We start from the raw sequence: 21,299 nt of genomic DNA, 5'->3' as shown, positions 1-21,299 counted from the left end.
TTTCTAAGAAGAAGACCCGGGTGTTTATCGTTTTTGTGTTTATGTTTAACTTATACCGTTTTTGTGGACGAAAAGTCAAAGGGGTCATACAAAAAAAATGCTCATGCAAAAAATTTCAAAAAAAAGACCACGCAATTTTTATAATGACTACAAATTTCGTTTGAGATCCTTAAAAAGCGGTAACTATTTTTTCTTATTTCAATTTGATAAATTTTCGAACACTGCTTTAGCTTATCAATTTATATCTTTCCGTTTTGCGCTGAAATATAACAACAATCAGCGCTTCTTATATTCAATACCAACGATAACCGACGGTTTTTAGGTTGACCTAAGAAAAGATATAGGTTCCTGAGAAAAAAAATCCAAAATGACAAAGTACATTTTTTTCAGGAATATAACCAATGAAAACAGGTTCTGAGGTTTAGGATCAACCAACGCTTTTCATTTTTGAACAGATGCAAACCGGTAAACTGACGCTCTTACATTTTTAAATCGAGGAATGCGACGTTTCGTGCGTGTAAACATTAGAAAACGTTTTCTGGTGAAGTAAAATTGAGCTTTTACATGATGATTTTAAGATATATTTATATATACTTATAGAGGCGCTAAATATCAATTATTTTGGGTCATGGTCTACTGTGTGGGGGGTTAGGTAATAAACAATTATGAGGTACATAGACAAACTCAAAATTTTTTGACCAACCTCCATCGCTCTGTTGCACATTTCGGATCGCATAGCCGCGACATCAGTGTCACCGATGGCACACTTAGGGGGGTAACACTTGAGACAATTGTCATTGTAGGCATCCTGGAACTGTGCGAGGGGCATTCTCTTCATATGTTCTGTGAGGACTGAGCTACCACTGGCGATGATAGTCCTACAATCAAATTGACACAGGATCTCTTTTGTCAGGTTGCTGACGCCACTTCCGTCAATTCCGATGCTGTTCGCGTCAACTGTAACAAGATAAGAAAGCGTCAATATTGCTGTTCATACCTGGCTTAGTGTTGATTTGGTTTTGCTAAAATCTTTTCTTTCCAATTTAGTTCAGCTTGATCTCAAGTTTAGACGCTGATTTAGAATAACAGCATTCCCAACCAAAAAGTCGCATGAAAAGCTTTTTGATATTTTTGCCTGCAAAAAAGTTCTTAGTTCAAAGAAATTAAGTTACTTCGTTAATCGGTATCATGATTTCAGCTATATTTCATAATCAAGTGCTTTTTTAAGGTCCATTTCACAAAAATTATTCCAGTTACGATCTATTTCAGAATGACCTCCTCAATCAAATCTTAATTAAGCAATTTTTCTACTCCCATCTCATTGAGTAAGTAAAAAGTAACTTTGTTTGGTTGTGTATAGTTCCGGTCAAAAATGACCCCCTACTTCATTATTTGAATTTGTTCGTACATCGAATTCGAGGTTTCAACTAGGGTATACGTTGAGTTGTAATAGCATCATTGCTTATATAAAAGATAATGTACCATTAATTTTGTCTCCATACAGACACTAAACTTCAAGATATCAAAACTTATCGAAACTTGGGTCTGATAATCCATACAATTGACCGAATCGTTATAAGCTTCGCTTGCAAGTATTATAAAGTTTTCTTGAGAAGGCTTTAAGTTGATGCCAGAAGTCAAAAATTTTATTATGGGATCTCGTCTATGAATAACATATCACGCCAGCCAACAGTAACATGTTATTTTCTACGTAGCTGTAGAGAGAACAGTAGAGCAATAGAACAATATTATACGTAAATTACGGTGGCCGCCGTATTGCCCGACAAGGCGTTTAGCCGACAAACAAAAAATGAAAAATTTAACTGTAAAATGAGCAATAAAACATTTTGAAGCTGTGATTGGCCAATTTTAAGCACTATTTCGTAAGCGGACAAATATACCGCAGTTTTTTCATCAACTAGTGTACCGAAGGTCTATCCGTGGTCGGATCGAGTTTTACCGCATCTGGCCATGCCTCGGGGGCCATGGGACTTGATACCCAGTGAAACGAAACTTGATAGCCATGATAAGAAACATGATAAAACATGAAAAATCTTGCCAAGATCTTGCCATGTTACATGGCAAGAAAACATCAAGATATGTACGAACTTGTATGATCTTTGCATGGCTATCAAGAAACAAAATCTTGGCAAGATTTCCAAGAAAGACTAACCATGACATGGCAAGATATACAAAGTTGTAAAAGTTAAAAAGCACCTTCAAACAAGATTTAGCAAGAATTCATATGATTTAGCACGATTTATCAAGATTTATCGAGAATTATCAAGAATTATCAAGAATTGTCGGAAAATTCAGCTCCCGTTAGTTTATCAACCAACAATTGAGCTTACTTTTTCCAGTATAGTTAAATTTTTAGGTGGGTTCTTGCTCGGTATGTACATAGTACACACCTTATACAGGACCGCCATCGGGAAGGCCCCCACTAAAGTCCCATAAAAACATCTTTTTTATAACAAAAACGGTCGTCCTGGTATACATCATTAACGCCGGTAATACCGTTTAACAGTCAGATAAAAGCTTATTTTTCTCTAGACGTCTAAAAAAACGAGCACAAAATTTTTCAAAAAACGATTTTCTCTTGAAATTTCCAACTTTTGTTGAATTTCCACATTCTGAGAGAGTTTTTAAAAAATTTGCTATTGGTACCAATAGTACAAACCAGGGAAGTATAAAAACGACGGAAAAAATGAAAAAATCTAACATCTACAACAACTCGAAAAATTGAAGACTTTTTACAGACTTTTTTTGAGACCCAAAGAAAACTTATCTGCTACAAGACCCAAGTATACCAAAAATCTGGTTATTTTTGGAAACAAAGACGTCACTAGAGATAAAAACATTCACACTAATTCTAGATTATGATGAAAATTGCACAGAAATTAGAATCAAACTGACTGCAGATTTCAAATTTCTTGAATTTTTTGCTTGCCAAACCTCAATACACACAAATGAGGGAATTGAATGTATTATAAGTGCTCTTCACTTGATGTGGAATCTTTATTCATCACTCGATGGAACAAGATTTTTTCTGAATGATACAATATATCCCAGATTTACCCCAAAAACAAGTTAATGAAGAAAAACAAAAACTGCTTCGCAGAGTACGATCTCCTGCTCTTCTACGTAGATTGATGGTTCACAACTGTCTTGCTAAACTCATTAAGAAATAGGTTTTGTTCTTGGGATCATAAATTTTGTTTTAACCTATTGTAATTCAGACTGCTTTGAATATTACATCTCTTGACATAGAAAAAATAAAGTTTGGTAGTGGAGTTGTTGGGCAACTAACTGATGGATTCTCAGTTATTCTAACAACTTAACTTAAGCTACTTATACCTTAACAATTAAGTCTCAGCCATTGTTTTGTGAGGTGAGAGCTTTTGGCGTCAGAAAAATGGTCTTTTTAAAACTTAATATGAAAAAACAAAGGGAAATCATTATTCTGTGGTCACATTTTCCTGCATTACGCTCCAAGCATCCTTCCTAGGAAAACTAGTTTTAAGCTAAGCAATTCCAGTGTCAATTTAAGGGGATAACACAATAACTTATCACCAGTGGAAACATTCACACTAATTCTAGATTATGATGAAATTTGCACAGAAATTAGAATCAAACTGACTGCAGATTTCAATGTTCTTGAATTTTTTGCTTGCCAGACCTCAATAAACACAAATGAGGGTATTGAATGTATTATAAGTGTTCTTCACTTGATGTGGGATCTTTATTCAACACTCGATGGAACAAGATTTTTTCTGAATGATACAAGTTATCCTAGATTTACCCCAAAAACAAGTTAATGAAGAAAAACAAAAACTGCTTCGCAGAGTACGATCTCCTGCTCTTCTACGTAGATTGATGGTTCGCAACTGTCTTGCTAAACTCATTAAGAAATAGGTTTTGTTCTTGGGATCATAAATTTTGTTTTAACCTATTGTAATTCAGACTGCTTTGAATTACATTTCTTGACATAGCACAAATAAAGTTTGGTAGTTGAGTTGTTGGGCAAATAACTGATGGATTTTCAGTTAATCTAACAACTTAACTCAAGCTACTTAAACCTTAGCAACTAAATCTCAGCCATTGTTTTGTGAGGCGAGAGCTTTTGGCGGCAGCAAAATGGTCTTTTTAAATTTTAATGTGAAAAAACAGAGGGAATTCATTATTCTGTGATCACACATTCCTATATTACGCTCCAACAACTCTTACTAGGAAAACTAGTTTTAAGCCAAGCAATTCCAGTGTTATTTTTAAGAGGATAACACTATGACTTATCACCAGTTGCAACATTCACACTAATTCTAGATTATGATGAAATTTGGACAGAAATTAGAATCAATCTGACTGCAGATTTCATTTTTCATGATTTTTTTGCTTGCCAAACCTCAATACACACAAATGAGGATATTGAATGTATTATAAGTGCTCTTCACTTGATGTGGAATCTTTGTTCAACACTCGATGGAACAAGATTTTTTCTGAATGGTACAAATTATCCTAGATTTACCCCAAAAACAAGTTAATGAAGAAAAACAAAAACTGCTTCGCAGAGTACGATCTTCTGCTCTTCTACGTAAATTGATAGTTCACAACTGTCTTTCTTAACTCATCAAAAAATAGGTTTTTTTCTTGGGCTCATAAATTTTGTTTTAACCTATTGTAATTCAGACTGCTTTGAATTACATTTCTTGACATAGAACAAATAAAGTTTGGTAGTGGAGTTGTTGGGCAACTAACTGATGGATTCTCAGTTATTCTATCAATTTAACTTAAGCTACTTATACCTTAACAATTAAGTCTCAGCCATTGTTTTGTGAGGTGAGAGCTTTTGGCGTCAGAAAAATGGTCTTTTTAAAACTTAATGTGAAAAACAGAGGGAAATCATTATTCTGTGGTCACAGTTTCCTATATTACGCTCCAAGCATTCGTTCTACGAAAACTACTTTTATGCCAAGCAATTTTTGTGTTAATTTTAAGGGGGTAACACTATAACTTTCCGTGGGATCCTTATTCAACGCACAACGGAACGAACTTTTTTCTGAATGCTCCAAATTACCCCAAAAACAAGTTTATGCAGAAAAAATGAGTTTTCTCTAGATTCACAGTTCATTTTTCCACCTCCTCATTCCGTGTTGCTTAGAAACATAATTTTATGTCAAGAATTATCAAGATCTTATCAAGTTACGCCAAGAAAAGTTCTTGACATGTCTTGATAAGATCTTGTCAAGATCTTATCAAGGTGTTCCAAGAAATGTTTGTCTATCAAGATCTTGGCAAGATGTTTCAAGTTTTTCACGAGTTAACGAGATCTTGCATGTCATGGCAAGGTGTATCAAGTTTCGTTTCACTCGGTATGGATCTATCGCAACCGAACTATTTGTCTATGGACCAATTATGAGACTTTTATGACCAATTATGATAAAACGGTTGGCTAAATTTCTTATTTTTTTCTTGTCGGCTAAACGCCCTGTCGGCCAATTTTCCTAGCACCGTAAATTACAGTCAACTTGGCAATATCGTTTGTGCGGGGCTACAACATTTAAACTTCTGTGAACTACGCTTGCACTATTTTGTCAGTACCTTTCGCATTAAGGATTAGGCGCTCTAGTTATTCATGCACACACATGTAATCCGATTTCAAATTTTACAAGGGTGATTTACAATTAAGTTTTGTCGCTGCTAAAATTGTTAACCATCTCAAAGTCGAGAACGTAGGTGAAGCTCAAAAGGATGTATAAGAACACTTGTATAAACATGGCCTGATATTTTTACTTAAAATCGAGTGCAAATTGCACGAAATCTTGCTCCCAGCGTGCTTTCAACTAGACTGGAATGTAGACCACTAATAAAATCACTAATATTATTCTTGGACAACTAGATGAATATTATTTGATATTGCTACCCGTACTGATTTGCCCAGTAGAAATCAAAAGGCTATATATTCATAGTTTTTTGCCAGAATCTTTCAAGATTACGCATATTCTTGCAAGTCTTCTGGAATAATCTTGCAAGATAACCATTGATTTACCAAGAAAATTGCGACATATACTTTCCTGTCAGAATCCTGCAAGAAAACCGTTTTCCTGTCAGAATCACATAATTTAAGAATTGTTCTAGCTAATTGTCCATGGTAGTCATTTTTCACAGAGTAAAAATAGTCATATACGGCCAATGAATTTTATTTTGATAATTGTCTTTTTTCAATTCCTAATAGTCAAAACATTTCGGGCAACGATGGGAGGGCGGTTTTTGGCTGCACGGGCCCTTAAGGCCTGAACGATGTGCAGGGGTGGGAATTGGGGGGGGGGGGGGGGGGGGGGGGGGTGAAGTGAGAGGGGCGCTGATGTGGGGGTGGAGGGTTGTAGGGGGGGTCAACCTCTAAGAACCGCCCTGCATACCATAAGTATAAGTGTTCAAAAAGTTTCTGTGAATCGCATACTTAGAGACTAGTGAGCTGAAAAGCTCTAAAAGAACTTAATTCCCTCCAAACGCTACCTATTTATCCCGATTTTGAGGACAAAAAAAGTCAAATGGGTCAGACGATACATCGTTCAAGCGAATAACCGCATAAAAGAGACATACAGCACTAATGTAATTGCTACAAACCATTTTATGAACGAATCTGCCACAATCTTTCAAGATAGTCAACCGTTCTTACCTCGCGAAAATTACTGTAAAAGTGAATGATCTGATTGTGCCTCATCTCAAACTTGTTTTAATTTTAACATTTAGCACGGGCACTGATTTTCAAGCAAGATTATAGATCTTATAAATGGCCGGATTTGTGCCTCAGGTCTTTTCACAGTGAACTTATCATTTTGAATTCTGGAATATGGCATCTCAAGAGATTTTTAACGTTGCCGTTTTCGTTCCTTATTTTTTTAGAGATAATTAAGTCCACACATATGGTTTTACGGCAAAAATACTGACCAAAACATCTGCACCAAAATGAAAGCACGCAGATCAAATTTGCATAACTTACATCACCTTTCTTGTAATTGCTATGATTTCATCCCGAAGTCTTTTCATCCCCATTAATTTGTCCAACCATATTATAGTAACATATCCGTTCCCCTCAATGCCGTTTTACATGATAGTTTTTTTTGTCACAAAAACCTCAGGTAGTAATCCCCGAAATTTTTTCCCGCCGTTAAGGGCCTGAGCTTTTAATGCGGCAACATTTTTGGCAGCGTTTTTGGTAGTGTTTTTTCACATCTACCAACAAAGAGCGTAGAAAAATTTTCAACTTTAAAACCGGAGTTTTTACACAATTGGCCGCAAATTAAACGCAAGCCGTAGAAAAATTAATCGCTTTAACGGCATAAAGACGACGCGGGCAGACTTGTGTAAAACCGTTTTCAAGATGAGCTTTAACTTTCTGCATGTTGGGGCATATCTTGAGATTTTTATCAATGATTTTATCAGAACATTTTGATTTCCGTTTCTGAACAAGTACAAGTGACTAACGTTCCTGCTGAATGTAAGTTTGAGCGGCTTTCTTCCTGTTTTCACAACTATCAGTGTCAAAATCGTCTCTGCAGCGCTGTTGTTCCTAAAAACACCAAAGATATTCTGCCATTTATTGTCATATAAAAGTAAACGTTGTGATTGAAACAAGGAAAGAAAAAATAAAAACAAACTGACAGCCAAGTTTTTAAGTGTCAATTATTGTTCTTGCTTTCCAAGGCCTAGAACTCGGATAAAGCATTAATATAGCTCATCTTGGATGGCACTAATGAAAAGACCTTAAAAGTCTAGTAGGGGAGCCAGTATTGAATACAGTTACGCGGTCCAGCAACCAGAAAAAGTAGCGATAAGGTCTTTTCTTGTGTCCAGTTAGAGTCTTTTCATAATCAATTAGAGTCGACAAACTAACCAACAAAGTCGAGTTAAGTTTTTTTGATGGTTCCACCATTAGTTTTTTCGGAAGTCTGCTTTTTGCCACTTAGGAATTTTTATTTTGTTTTGCTTCTGTTCACACAGAAGCAGCACCGGAGCAAGACTGAACAGCTTTGCACCAGTGCAGTCCAACTTAAGAAACAGTTGGAAAACTGCCAACAGACTTAAGAATTTTGTCAACTCTTAAGATAAAGCATTATGGCAGGTGGAGTATATTACCACAAAACTTGGTTGAATGAAACCAGGTAGCCTTGGTGTGACTGTCCTGTTCCCATTAGCCATTACAAAAGTTTGTGTTCCCTTCCAAAATTATGAACTAGCTTTTCCAAAAACAAGGCTAGAATTTGAGGGATTTGTTGTTCTTAAACATCGTAAGAAATGAAGTAGCATACGTCCTGACTAAATTAAAAGCAAACATGAACGAAAGAGTTGCACGTAATACTTTAGAGGCAAAAAAGCAGCCTCATGAAAAGACTAATAATGGACTTATGAAAAAATTTTGCTCGAATTTAACTGATTATGAAAAAACTTATGGTTAACCCATAAAAAGACCTTGCTCGACCGTAATTGGTTATGAAAGGACTTTAGCAGGACCTCTTGGAAACATTGGGTTGAGCTTAAGTCCAGCCCAACTTTGGTTTGAGCAAAAATCTTTTGTAAATTTTTTTGGTCGAGCTAAAGTTTTTTGAGAAAAATTGGGGTATGGTTAAAATCTTTTGAGAAAAATGTGAGTCGAGATAAAGTCCAGCTAACGTCTTCCCATAGCTGAAATGAGATAAGTATGGTCTTTCCATAACAAAATTTTGGTCGAGCCTTGTAAGTCCGTATCTAGGCCTGGGTTGTCCCCAGTATCATTAAATTACATCAAAATGATGAACTCAACCTTTTATTAAGAGAACAATGAGCTGTATACAAATATTAATTTGGAATTTATTCGAAAAAAACATTTACAAGTTTTGGACAAAGTCCTACAGTCATTGAGTTATATCTTTGTTCCGTTTCCTTAGAGTCTGCTATTCTTACTTTAATATTTACACCACGGTTATTAAAACGTGGAGATAGCGAAATACGTAAAACAAAGTCAACTAAAGTAGATAGAATTAAGATAAGAACAGAAAAAAATTAATTGCAATTTTTTTCCTGTCAATCGAATGAAATTAAACACAAAAAAAAACAATTTGAAAAGTAAACAAAATGACATTGAAGTTAGTAATACAAAACCTTTTTTATGATAAATGGTAGCAACACAGAAGATAAGGAAAATTTAACACACTTTGGTTTAACATATTCCAAGGAAAGGGCTATTTTAACAACTTGTAATGTTACGGCGTTGAAAACCAAAATGTTTTATCAAAATTGTTTGATGAGATAAAATGTAAACAAAAAGAAAACTTGTTAAATCATTCAATTCACCATGGAATCAAATTAATACTATGGCCAAAGAACTAAAACAAACCTGTTAAGTAATTTGTTGAACTTTCTCTGAACTGTATCTTCAAAATCATTTTACACCTGCTACAGAAGTCGTGAGTAAAAATGCAAGTTAACTACTCAAAATGCGCTCCAAGATTTTTGATCGCATTGAAACGATTGTTGTGTTGCTATGATCTGTCCGACAATGTAACAAAAACGCACTACTTGGAGCTAGAAATTTTCTAAAATAAAACTTCTGACTATGAATCTATGTTCTCTCAACAAATTGTGCACGCTTAACTGAAATACTAAAGAACATATTAGGAACTGCTCTGTTGCGACTAAATGACCTCTAATTTTACCCGAATATGCTGCCTCAAAAGCCCACAGTCAGCACAAAAAAGTACAACGACATAAAATTTAGCAGGAAAAGTTGAATTTGAATTTGACTAATGACTTAAAAATTCTTTAAAACTGATCATACAATTATCCACAGTAGAACAAAAAGCTGCAACATAAAAAAGAAAAAGGCCAAAATGATATTTGAAAAAAACTGTCAATTTGAAAAGTCGATAAATCCTTAAATGAATTTCTCAATTTTGAATAAAAATTACCGTGCAGTTACAGAAATTTAGTGGAACAAAAAGCAAAAAACGTTTAAAGCAGGAATAAGAATAAGCCGGAGACTGATAATGCTCTAAAAAGAAATTTCTAAAAAACAAAGGAAACGGTAACATACCACATCAAGCTCTCACGAAAACATAAAGAAGATCAAACAACTGATAAAATCTTCTTGAAATCTACCAAAAATATTCAAGAAAGACGAAAAAATTCTGATTTATATTTTGTAATTGCAAAAACCATAACAGACAGGTTGACACTGCCTCTAAAATCCAAACAATTGCTTCAGAATGTTATAATAATCAAAAATAGAGGTGACTTTTTATAAACAAATTGTTACAAGAAAAAAAATTTGGCGCAAAACGTTCAAGACAAAAAAGCAGCACATCAGAGAAAATTCTGATTGCACATATTTTTTAAGCCTAATTGTTATGAGAAACTTATTTAATAGATTTGATATTATGACATCATTGTGATTGCTAAAATCTTGGAAGACGCAAAAATCACAGTCAGTTGACATTGATGTTTTTGTTTTTTTCTAAAACCGCATAAACAGTCCAAGTTTTTTTAGCTGCACTGTTTTTTTTTAGTTTTTTGTTGATTTTATTTAACAATTTACTTGTTTTTTTCTTGCATTGACACGTCAATTTGTTATCAAAGACGGAGAGGATGGGTGCAGCCAGCTGCAACAGTGGGGAGGGGGCTCACTATTGTGAGTAGACTTGTACAGACAAGCTAAATCTTCTCTCAAGCAAAAACCATAGTCTACAAAAAATTTTAGAGGAAAATCAAAAAATTGATGCTTTAAGAGAAAAATGAGTTAATATCATTGATCGTCTTAGAACTGAAGAACGCCATGCAAGAAAAAACAGTGTGCTAACTGTATTAAACCCCTCCCCCTTTGACGCCACGTCAGTGAAAGACATAACAACCAGAAGCTAATTTTCCTGGAAAACAATTTGGCCTGCCGAACTTTCATATTTTGATAGGAAGGCCTGCCGTATACAACCAGCAGATCCCGTTGCACAACGTTATTTACAAATTTCTCTATGTTACTGATAGGATAGTGATATGGACAAAATCGAACTGCGAAATGTAAAAAACTAAGATAAACGGCTACAATTTTACATCAGCAAACCACTGTCTGAGTGCGGAGCACAGATTGAACAACAAGCAAATGATCAAAAGTCTTTCGCGTCCACCCACTATCGCATTGTTCCCATTAAGGCGATCAAAAAGAACCTGGAGAAAATAAAATTTGTCAAATTAAACCAAATTAATGGTCTTGACAAAATGAATCTTGTTGAGCAAAAACAACCATTCGAAAATTTTTTTAGGCAAGTGACCGAGAGATGCCAAAAGCTAACAGCGTCAACAATCGAACCATCTAAATTATTATACAGTTCTCTTGAAGTTAACAATTTATGATTTTAACTTTTCCGTTTGACTCACCTAACTCCTTTTGTTGCTTTATTTATAGTTTTCGTGAGGCATTTGCTTGAAAAAAATTTTTAATTTCACGTTGAAAAGAAACCAGCTACAATAAAATGACAGGTTCTTGGTTTTGAGGCACAATAACAATACATATTATTGATATCTTGAATATGCTTTCCTCCATACGCCCGCGATAGAGAAACAGCTTCCAAAAAAATACGCATAAACGTCTTTTCCTCCAATTGCCCCATTGAAACATCAACAAATTAGTCTTTTGTAAGGTATCAACTTGCTGTAAGTGCAACCATTGAAAAAACTTTTACAGAAACCAATTAAGCTTAGAATTAAATTATTAGAGAAAAAGTTTGCCCAAGATGCAAAGGCTTTTGGACGAAAATTGAAGGAAGTTTTTACTGAAAACTTAGTAATTGACAAACAGCTCTCTAGCTCGCATAAAAATCTGCTGATAAATTTCAACTGATGTTTTCAACTTATTTTCTGGAAAAATGAAGAGCACCAAGAGGAAAATGTGGTTAAATAATGAAACAAGGGGCTAAATATCAACTAGTTCGAAAAATGATTGAACGATCAGATGACAAAACAATGCAGTTCCTTCAACGCATTTATAAAAACGAGCAAAAGCCAATTCGGTTTGGAGCACGGTTAATTCCATTGCTACTTAGTTAGGTTTGGAAAGCAGAACTAATATGTATTGTTGCACAGTATCGACTTAAAGAAAGCATTTCACAATGTCAATCATAAATTATAGTTGAAAAATTGTTATCGTTCTGGTTTTCGCAAGAAATCCTACAAGCTAAATTAATTTGTGTCTCAAAATCCGAAGAAAAAATTGGAATCCGGTCTGAATCTCATCGTTTCAAGTTGTAGAATCTGGTGTGTCTCAAGGTTCTATTCTTGGACCAATTCTATATCTTATTTAGGCTACCGACATCAAATCAAAACGTAACGACACGAACCGGTTTCAAGATGCTAATGACACAACTTATGCGATGGGAAGTAGAACTATAATTTGTTCAAAAATATCAAGTTAGCACTAGAACAGACGGTTAATTGAATAAAAGAGAATACTTTTTCTGAACGCAAAGAAAACAAAAAAAACATGCTTTTTATTGGTAGGCGTAATAGAGACAGAAATCACTATTTAAAGTCAAACGGTTGAATCTGTAAAAGGTTTCAAGGAATTAGGTGTGGTTATTGACAAATAAGTTTCAACAGTATGTATCTCCTATTGAAAAACGACTCGCCAAATTCTGTGGCAATTTTAAAGTCTAAAAATAACTAACATCCGGCCAGTTAATTCAAAGTTTGAAAAGTTTTTTAATCCCAGTATACCATATAGAGTTCCATTTTTTGGGCAACTTATAAAAAATGAAATATTAATAAAAATTGAAAAACTAACAAAACGCTTACTTAAATTTATCTTCCATGAAGAAATTAAGATAGGAACATAAGCTTTACACTGATAAGGAACTACATGCATGTTTTTTTTGAAACACTTGTTTGTGTACAGAATGTAAAAGAGGAATAACGTCTAATATGCTTCAATGGCAAAGAAGTTATCTAAATAAGTTTCAACCAGCAATCGATCGATTAAAAAAAATGTTAGCATAATACAATAAAAAACGTTTAAAGGTAACTTTAAACATCAAAATTTTGTGAGTAGGAAGTATCAATGAGCACGAGACAAGTAAAATGGCGCCTAATGTTTCAGACAACTACATTTTGGTAAATGATCAATAAGTGAGAAAGATTTTTATCAAGATTTTTCCAAAAAATTGTTTAGGTTTTTTCTTTTTATTCATCTTTTTTTATTCATCAATTTTTTTGCATCTTTTTAAGTCACAACATAATTATCGTCTTCTCCGCTAGAAGCACTTGAAAGCAGATCAATCAGACGTCATAGTGTGCTTTTGGTTAGTGCGGTTCTAATTCGTGTTTTTTATTTGCGTAGAAAGCTTACTATTTCTTATTTGGTATGAAAAATCTTTGCTTCTGTACCAACCATAAACATACCCGGCAGATTGCCAAAAAATAGCCACCGTTGATTTCCATAACCACGATTGGTATTAAAATTAAAAAAAGTTTGAGTAACGGGCATCTAAAACTGGGCTTTTTGGGTTTATACCGTTTCTATTTCTGATTTGGTTTTAGTACTATTTTCGTTCACTTTGAAATGCTTTGCTGGGCAACTGCTATCTAAAACCAATTTTAGCATAATGAGAATAGAGTGAAACTAGCCTAGAAAAGTCAAAAATATTTCCCGCAAATGTTGAACAAGCTGTGAACTAAGGTAAAGCAAAAAATTTTTATTCGACAAATGAAAAACATAGCAGGACAATTCCTGACGTACAATTCATTGCCTTAACAAAAAGCTACGCCTAGAACGGACTATGAGTGCATTGGAAAAATCATTTCTAAAAAAATTAGGTATAAAATATCAAAAAAATCTGAAAATCAATGTCAAAATGCCGCTAGCGAGAAATGTAAAATTGATTCTTACAAAAAAGGGCCTAGAATGGATTGGGAAAACCATTTCCAAAAAAATCCGTTCCAAAAAATTGACAATAAAAACTAAAAACCAAATTTAAAATGCCGCATGTGAACAAAAAACCACTAGCGAGAACGCGAATTTTTTTTCAAACACCGTATTCTCATTCTACTTTAAAATTAGAGTGAACAAATTTGACGCCGCAAAAACCACTCGAAAGTAGAACGAGAAAAAGCCACTCCCTTTTTCGCTCCATTTCCTGTTTCGGCATGACCAAAATAACTACTCCAATTTGACTTCAAAAATCATGAAAATGTGTGCACATATCTTAAAAAAAGACAGCCCCCAAATACAATTCAAATTCTTTGAATTGTTCAAAATACGAGCGCTAAAATAGCCGGCAGAGAAGCTGAGGCGGTTATTAAACAATTTATTATTATTATTGTTATCACTTTATCAATTTTCGCGAATTTTCACAGTAAACTAAATGAACAAAACAATCCTTCTCTCATTTTTCTTTCTTGCTACTGAATTTGTTCATAAACAAGTTATTGCACATTTCTTCACTCGTGAACTTTATTTTTTGTTCTACAGAATAAAATAAAAGACCGCCAAAAAACGACAACAAAGATCTTTAGTTTCCTGTCAACACAAAAACGATCATTTCTGCCTGGTACCGGAAAACATCACGGCTGGACAGTTCGTCCATACAGAAGCCATAGGCGAAGAACAGTTTCGCTTTAGATATCAAATATATTTACCTCAGAGAAATCTGCATCGGCGGCCACTGTCAGCATCCAGGAAGATACCTCATCGGGACATTCGGCCAACTATAAACAGACAAAACAAACGATAACTTGAAGGTTTCTATTTGGCAAGACAATGAGATTTTAGGCACCTGTATTGGAACCTAGACTCTGGGTTTTTCCGATTTGTAAACAAATTTAGGATCTGATTTTTGTCAGAGTTGATTTTTTGGACACTCTCGGAATCCACAGACTAGTGGAACATTAAAAGCCATGCATTTACTGCCTCCGTCAACAAAGCAGAACCGCTAAATTTCCGAAAAATTGCCGCAGTTTGTTTACTTCTGGCGACCAGGCAGTGAAATTGAAAGACAAAAACTTATACAAATTGACAATATTTTGGTTCTATTGTATTTAGCCCCCCCCCCCCCCCCCCAGTGTTTTCAATGCCCCAAGTACAAATTTTGTTGTCATGTATGTAGCACGTTACTATGTAAGAAAATAGCACTTCCGCATGTGGGGCGTAAAAGATATACTCCCAGTAAGCTGGGAGGGGGGGGGGGGGGGGCGAAACAGATTGATCCAATATTTTTTTTCCAAATCGTCAAATTTGTTGGATTTTGGAGTGCAGTTTCAGTCAGATTACACATTTCTACAGAAATCAGCTTCTAAACTGGGAAATACTAAAACAGTTACCATATCATTTAATGGTATTTTAATGCACTACAACTTAATGCCGGGGCTTAATCGGTTTATCACGTTCGCTTTTATTTCGCTCTTTGTAGTACGTAAGTTATTTTGCCCTTGTCACTTGATTGCCGTAAATAAAAAAAACATAGCAGGACAAGTCCCGACGTACAATTCAAAGAATTTTCATTGACTACACAAAAAATTGGACCTAGAACAGACTAATAGTGAATTGAGAAAACACTAAAAAATCTAATAAAAATCAGATGGAAAAAAAACAAAAAAAAATCCGAAAATTAATGTAAAAATGCCGCATGTGAACCAAAAACCTATAGCGATAAATAGAAATTTGGTTCAAACAAAAAACTAGGTCTAGAATGAACGATAAATAGATTAGGAAAACCATTTAGACGAAATCCAATCCAAAAACTTGAAAAAACATTAAATCAAAGCGAAATTGCCGGATGTGAACAAAAAACCACTAGCGAGAAAGCGAATTTTGGTTCAAATACCGTTTTCTCACTTTCAAAAATTTCACGCCACAAAACCGTTCGCGCTCGCTTTTTCGCTTCACTTTCTGTTTCGGCGTGACCGAAATCACTAATCCAAGTTGACTTCAAAAATCATGAAAATGTGTGAACAAATTTTTAAAAAAAGACTGCGCCCCAAAACATTTCAAATTCTTTGAATTGTAATAATCAATTGACTGAAACAAAAATTGTGAACGAAAGGTGAAGCAACAGGGAAATAGTTGTCAAAATATATTAAGTCAAATGAAGTTTGTCGCAAACTACATTTCAAACCATTTCAGCTGCGTTTTCTCGGTCCAAGAAAATAAAAACAACGCTGCATAATTTGTAGTTTTTTGATTTTTTACCATGTTTTGTCTTCATCAAAATCAGCACCATCAAATTAGTTTTCATGTTAATCAGTTTGAGCGAACATATCTTCGCACCTCAAAAAGACAGCACCTCAATAAAAAATTTTTGAATATTGAAAACCACTAACCTTTTAATCGATAAGCGAACATATCTTCGCACCTCAAAAAGACAGCACCTCAATAAAAAATTTTTTGAATATTGAAAACCACTAACCTTTTAATCACAAACCAATAGAGTTAGATGACAGCAGCTATTAAAGCCATGTTAACGCAAACAGGTCTCATTCCCTATTAAAAATAGTTTGATATCAAAGGAACGTTTAATTGCATAAAATTCAAATTTTTACTCTTTTTGTTGCCAGAAAAAAATATTCACAGAAAAAAAGTTTGACCTAATTCATTCTCGAAACAATTCAAACCTAACATAAAGGAATCGAAGGCCAATCATTCATTGGAATTAAAACCTGGATTTTTTTTCATAAAGCACAAAGAAAAACAAAAAAGCAGCGGCAATTTACTATGGGGTTCATCAAAAAAAAAATATCAAATTGAATAAATCAGAAGGCACGCCGAACAATTTTTCCTCAACTTTTTGATTTATATTTGTTTTAAGAAAATTTCCATAACAAAGTAATGGAGCAAAAAACTTGCTGTTATCTTACTGATATAACTTGTCAAAGTTTCCCATCTGAAACCGTTTAAACACAACTTCAAAGTAACAAATATAAAAAAGCCACTGAAGTTAAAAATAAACAAAATTGTCACGTTTATTCTAATGCAAAATTTACTGATTTTCAACATTTTAAGATGAAATTTTTAAGAGCAGGTCAGCTCTGGGTGCGAAGTTCTCCACCTGGAAACTGGCTAGAAAATACTTCAAGATATACCACTCAATTGAAAGCACCATTTTTTTATTTTTAATACCGCCTTGCTCGGATTAACCGAGAGAATGGTTTAATTGCATGTCTGTTTAGAATTAATCTTACAGTTTTTTATGATCTTAGTTATGAACTTCATTCATTTTGGAACAGCACTCTGACTAATAAAAAATGTCACTTCATTGTTTGAAAGTGGTAGAAAAATTTGTATGAAGGTATCATTACAAATCATCTGCACGAAGATACCATTGCAACTTTGACCATTACACATTGATAGAACAGACATAACTGGCAAACGTCGGAAGAAATGCTCTTGAACGACAAGTGCGAGCTGAAATATTTTACAGTCGGCTCAAGTGGGGGGGGGGGGGGGGTTGAGGGAGGACTAAATTCACTAAGGGGCTTCAAGTGACGTCATTAGAGGTTATTTTATACCGTATATGACCACTTTGATTTAAATTGAAAAAATGACACCAATTTTGGCGCCCATTTCATTTGACTTTTAGTAGTGAACTGCCGCCACTTGACTTCAGCTACTGAGACATTTGAATGCGATTCAAATTTAGGTCACCCAAAACGAAAAAGTCAGGGGCGTACAAGTAACTCCAAAAGTCAAAACAGTAATGCAAAAAATTTGCTTAAGAAGACGAACACGTTGACAATAATTCCTTCAAACTTGGTTCGAGAGCAATTAATGGGATCTATTCAAGAACTTTTTTTAAAACTAAGAGTTGCCGATTTAGCAACTTGCAAAACATTTTCTTTCATAGGGTAATCTGGTATCAATTTACCAATGTGTCCTCAAACAAGGAAGCCAGCAGGGGTCCCCAGAGTTCTACATCTTCTTGAGTGATCTCGTTTCCAGTATGTAGAGTAAGAACTCCACCCGCACACAGCTCCAGACTGACTTGGTCTGCGAAATTCTCCAAACTAAAATAGGCAAAAATCTTTTAAAATTATAATAGAATATATCTGGCCTATTTCTGTCGCAACCCGTGGTGAAATATTCGCTATCGGAAACCAGTGTGGACAAACTGATGCAGGATTTTGCGCTTATGATTATTTATATTGAGAGATAGGACTATTAATTCCAATTTGATAAAACTGTGTAGATAGAAATGTTAGGGTATCGGGTTCTATTGATCGTGATTCTAGATGAGAAGGGAACATTTTTTGTTTCTTACAGAGTGGCTTTGATGGCTTCTTTCTGAAGTTTGGTGAATTTGCACTGGCTACACATAGGAGCCAGGGATACCAGCAGATTGGTGTCGTTTCCGACTGATTCGAAGAGCTCTTTTGGCATCACACAGCAAACCTAAGCGTACCATTATAAGTTATCACACGTATAGGAGTTCACGGTTACCCTCCCCAGAATTTGTATGCAACCCTTTTAATACAAATTTCGTGTAGCCAGTTACTATGTAAAAAACAGCACGTTCGCCTGGAAGCGAAAAAGGTAAATGCCCATTTACTTACCTCAGGGGGGGATGAGGGGGCAGAGTAGATCCTAGAGTTTTTTTTGCATTTGATTCTCATTAGACAACATTGTACTTAGTACATAAATTACCCCTCACAGGTAATGTCACCAGCGTCAATTGTAAATATAGATCGAGAATGAGAAATAATAATTGAATAGGGACCTATTTTTAAATCGGATCTTTGTAACGGACTTTGATGAGATTTTGATCGGATTTCAATAGCATGAGCGCACAAACACATTAGCACACCTCAAAGAAAAAACAGGCGGACCTGTCATTATAATTCATATAAATTTAACTCAATTTCGTAAACCAAAAAACGGAAAGGTGTGGTTGCCAGAAGCAGACCTCCTTGAACATTTCGTCGGGGAATCTTGTGACGTCAGAAATGGTGACGGTGCAGTTGTGATAAATGACCTCTACAACTGCAAACAGGACCTCGTAAAACACGTCATCAAAGATACAACTCTCTCTTCTCGATTCGTAGAGCAACTTGGCAATGCCCTTTAACGTCTCGCATGTCAATTGATCCAAAGTATCGTCGCTCACTCTGTAACCAATAAAAAAAGAACGAGGTTAACTTTTTTGTAAAAAATGGGTGGATAACGCCGCAAAACATTTTGGTCTTTTTGAGGATATTCGTGAAAAAGTGACAGTTATAATAGCTCAATTGATTTCTCAAATTTCCATAATAATTACTCAAGTTAAAATTTTCTCAATACTCATCTGAGGGATAAGTGCTAATTTGCGATTAGTCCTTTTTAATTTTTTAAAATCCGAAATAAGTAAAACGAGGGCTTTTTTTAAATTATTTACAAGTCATGCTTGCATATTCTTTTATGTCTAATCGACGATGTCGTGCTTTTTTCTCTCCTAGCTTTTTAACCTTCTATAGTTTAACCCCGATTTTTTAACGCTTATATTATTTAACACCGCCATAATTTAAACCCTACATTGTTTCACCTCGATTTTCATATTCCTATTATTGAGGATATTTAGGTCCTAATCAATTCCGATGTGTCCAATTTATGGCGATTAAACTTAGGGTGAAATTACAGGGGGTGGAATAAAACACGTTCAGTTACTGCAAAGAAGTGTGTTTTGCAGCGTATTGATCAGCAGACAGTAATCTATTCAGTGAGGCGTCCATTAAAACAATTGTGAATTATAAAATTCAAAAAAACTGAGCCTGTTTTTTTTTACTGAGCTGAGTTGATAATAAAAACGGGTTTAACTTTTTTCATTTTTATATAAAAAAATGCATTTCATAGCTTTATGCATCGCAAACTATTTATATTTCGTAAGATTATATATTTGGTTAAACTGCCTTCAAATCTTTGGGCTCCTTGCTAACATAACTCTTTGCGATAAATGATTCCTTTTTTTATAGTAATTTGAAAGCAACCCAATTAGTTCAATTAGATTTGCATTATTTTCTCTTAGCTCATTTGCCGACATAAACCGCGGTTCATCTATAGTGAATTTTTAATTTAAATACCTGAGAAATTACACAGAAACCAAATTTACGCAAGAGCGATCTTAGGGTACCCCTAGAGAAAGGGTACTTTTTGCTACTTATTTAAATCTTTTGTTGTTATTGAAAGTGAATTTTTACAAAAAAATTGGAGCTCATCTTGTCATATAGTGAAACTAAATGATCAAATTCAAAGTTTTTTTTGACCAGTTAAGAGCTGTTTTCTTTAACATACGTGATGCAAACATTTTTATATAATTTGATAGAGTTTACAGTTTCATGAAACGATAATTGTAATTTCATTGGATGTGACCTGGGAATTGTCTTATCAGACTGGATGATCAGATGCAATTGGTATCCAACTGATGGCAGTTGATTTATAAAATAAGTTTGTTAAATCCTTGTTAAATCGTACACAATTAAAAAAAACTCGAAAATTTATAGGAGAGCCACAGCAATATTTTACTAATTATTAATGTTCTCATTGAGGTTGCTCTCTATAGGTGCATGTCTAAACAACTCTATGTATCAAGTGAAATACTTTTCCACATTCTACTGCTGTTTCATTACTTTTGTTTTGGTTCACTGCGTAAAAGAAACAGATTAAAAAATTTCGTGCACTTTACACGAAGATTCACTGCCTACAAACTGCAATTGATAAGCATCGCCAGCTTTTTTTTAGTGAACCTGCTCCAATCAATTTGGCTTAATTTTTATCCAGAGAAATTTATAGGTGGCGTATTTGTTTCCAAATGTTTTAATGGTGTGATTGATAAATCATTAAACGTGATGATATATTGTAAAACCGAAATTTGTGCGTCTGTGAAATTTCAATTTTTTTTGAAAGCTTCCTAGAAGTTTCTCTCCTGCTTTTCACTGACTAAATTTTCTGTTTTTTTCTCTGCAGAAAGATTTTGTCTGTCAGATTACTTGGAGTTACCCTAGTAGGAAAAAACGTTTATCTTGCAAGATCTTGCAAGATTCCGGCAGAATCTTGCAAGACGATGCATCGTCTTGCAAGAATTTCTTCCAAAATCTTGCAAGATCTTACAAGATAAACTTTTTTCTCACAAGAATCTTAGAAGATAAACTGTTTTCTTACAAGAATTTTACAAGATACACTTTTTCTTTCATGAATCTGTTTTTTTACTGAGCTGAGTTGATAATAAAAACGGGTTTAACTTATTTCATGTTTAAAAAAAATACATTTCAAAGCTTTATGCATCGCAAACTATTTATATTTCGTAAGATTATGTATTTGG

General features: G+C 34.5%; 1 protein-coding gene across 3 annotated transcripts in view; it reads right to left on the bottom strand.

Annotated features, from left to right (window-relative positions):
* LOC142339141 (uncharacterized) overlaps positions 1–21,299 on the bottom strand; it is a 171,986-nt gene that overhangs the window by 11,941 nt on the left and 138,746 nt on the right. For all 3 annotated transcript variants that reach the window (XM_075388898.1, XM_075388896.1, XM_075388897.1), the window contains 6 exons: positions 18,912–19,113; positions 18,270–18,400; positions 17,877–18,015; positions 14,656–14,724; positions 7,486–7,570; positions 704–957 (listed from right to left, as the gene is read on the bottom strand). In XM_075388898.1, coding sequence (XP_075245013.1) covers positions 704–957; positions 7,486–7,570; positions 14,656–14,724; positions 17,877–18,015; positions 18,270–18,400; positions 18,912–19,113 — 880 coding nt within the window. The remainder of the gene's footprint in view (positions 1–703; positions 958–7,485; positions 7,571–14,655; positions 14,725–17,876; positions 18,016–18,269; positions 18,401–18,911; positions 19,114–21,299) is intronic.

Source organism: Convolutriloba macropyga, chromosome 5, assembly GCF_964194025.1.
Source record: "Convolutriloba macropyga chromosome 5, txConMacr16.3, whole genome shotgun sequence".
Taxonomy (NCBI): domain Eukaryota; kingdom Metazoa; phylum Xenacoelomorpha; order Acoela; family Convolutidae; genus Convolutriloba; species Convolutriloba macropyga.
Note: the sequence above shows the minus strand (reverse complement) of the source record. Positions and strands in the feature narration are given on the sequence as shown.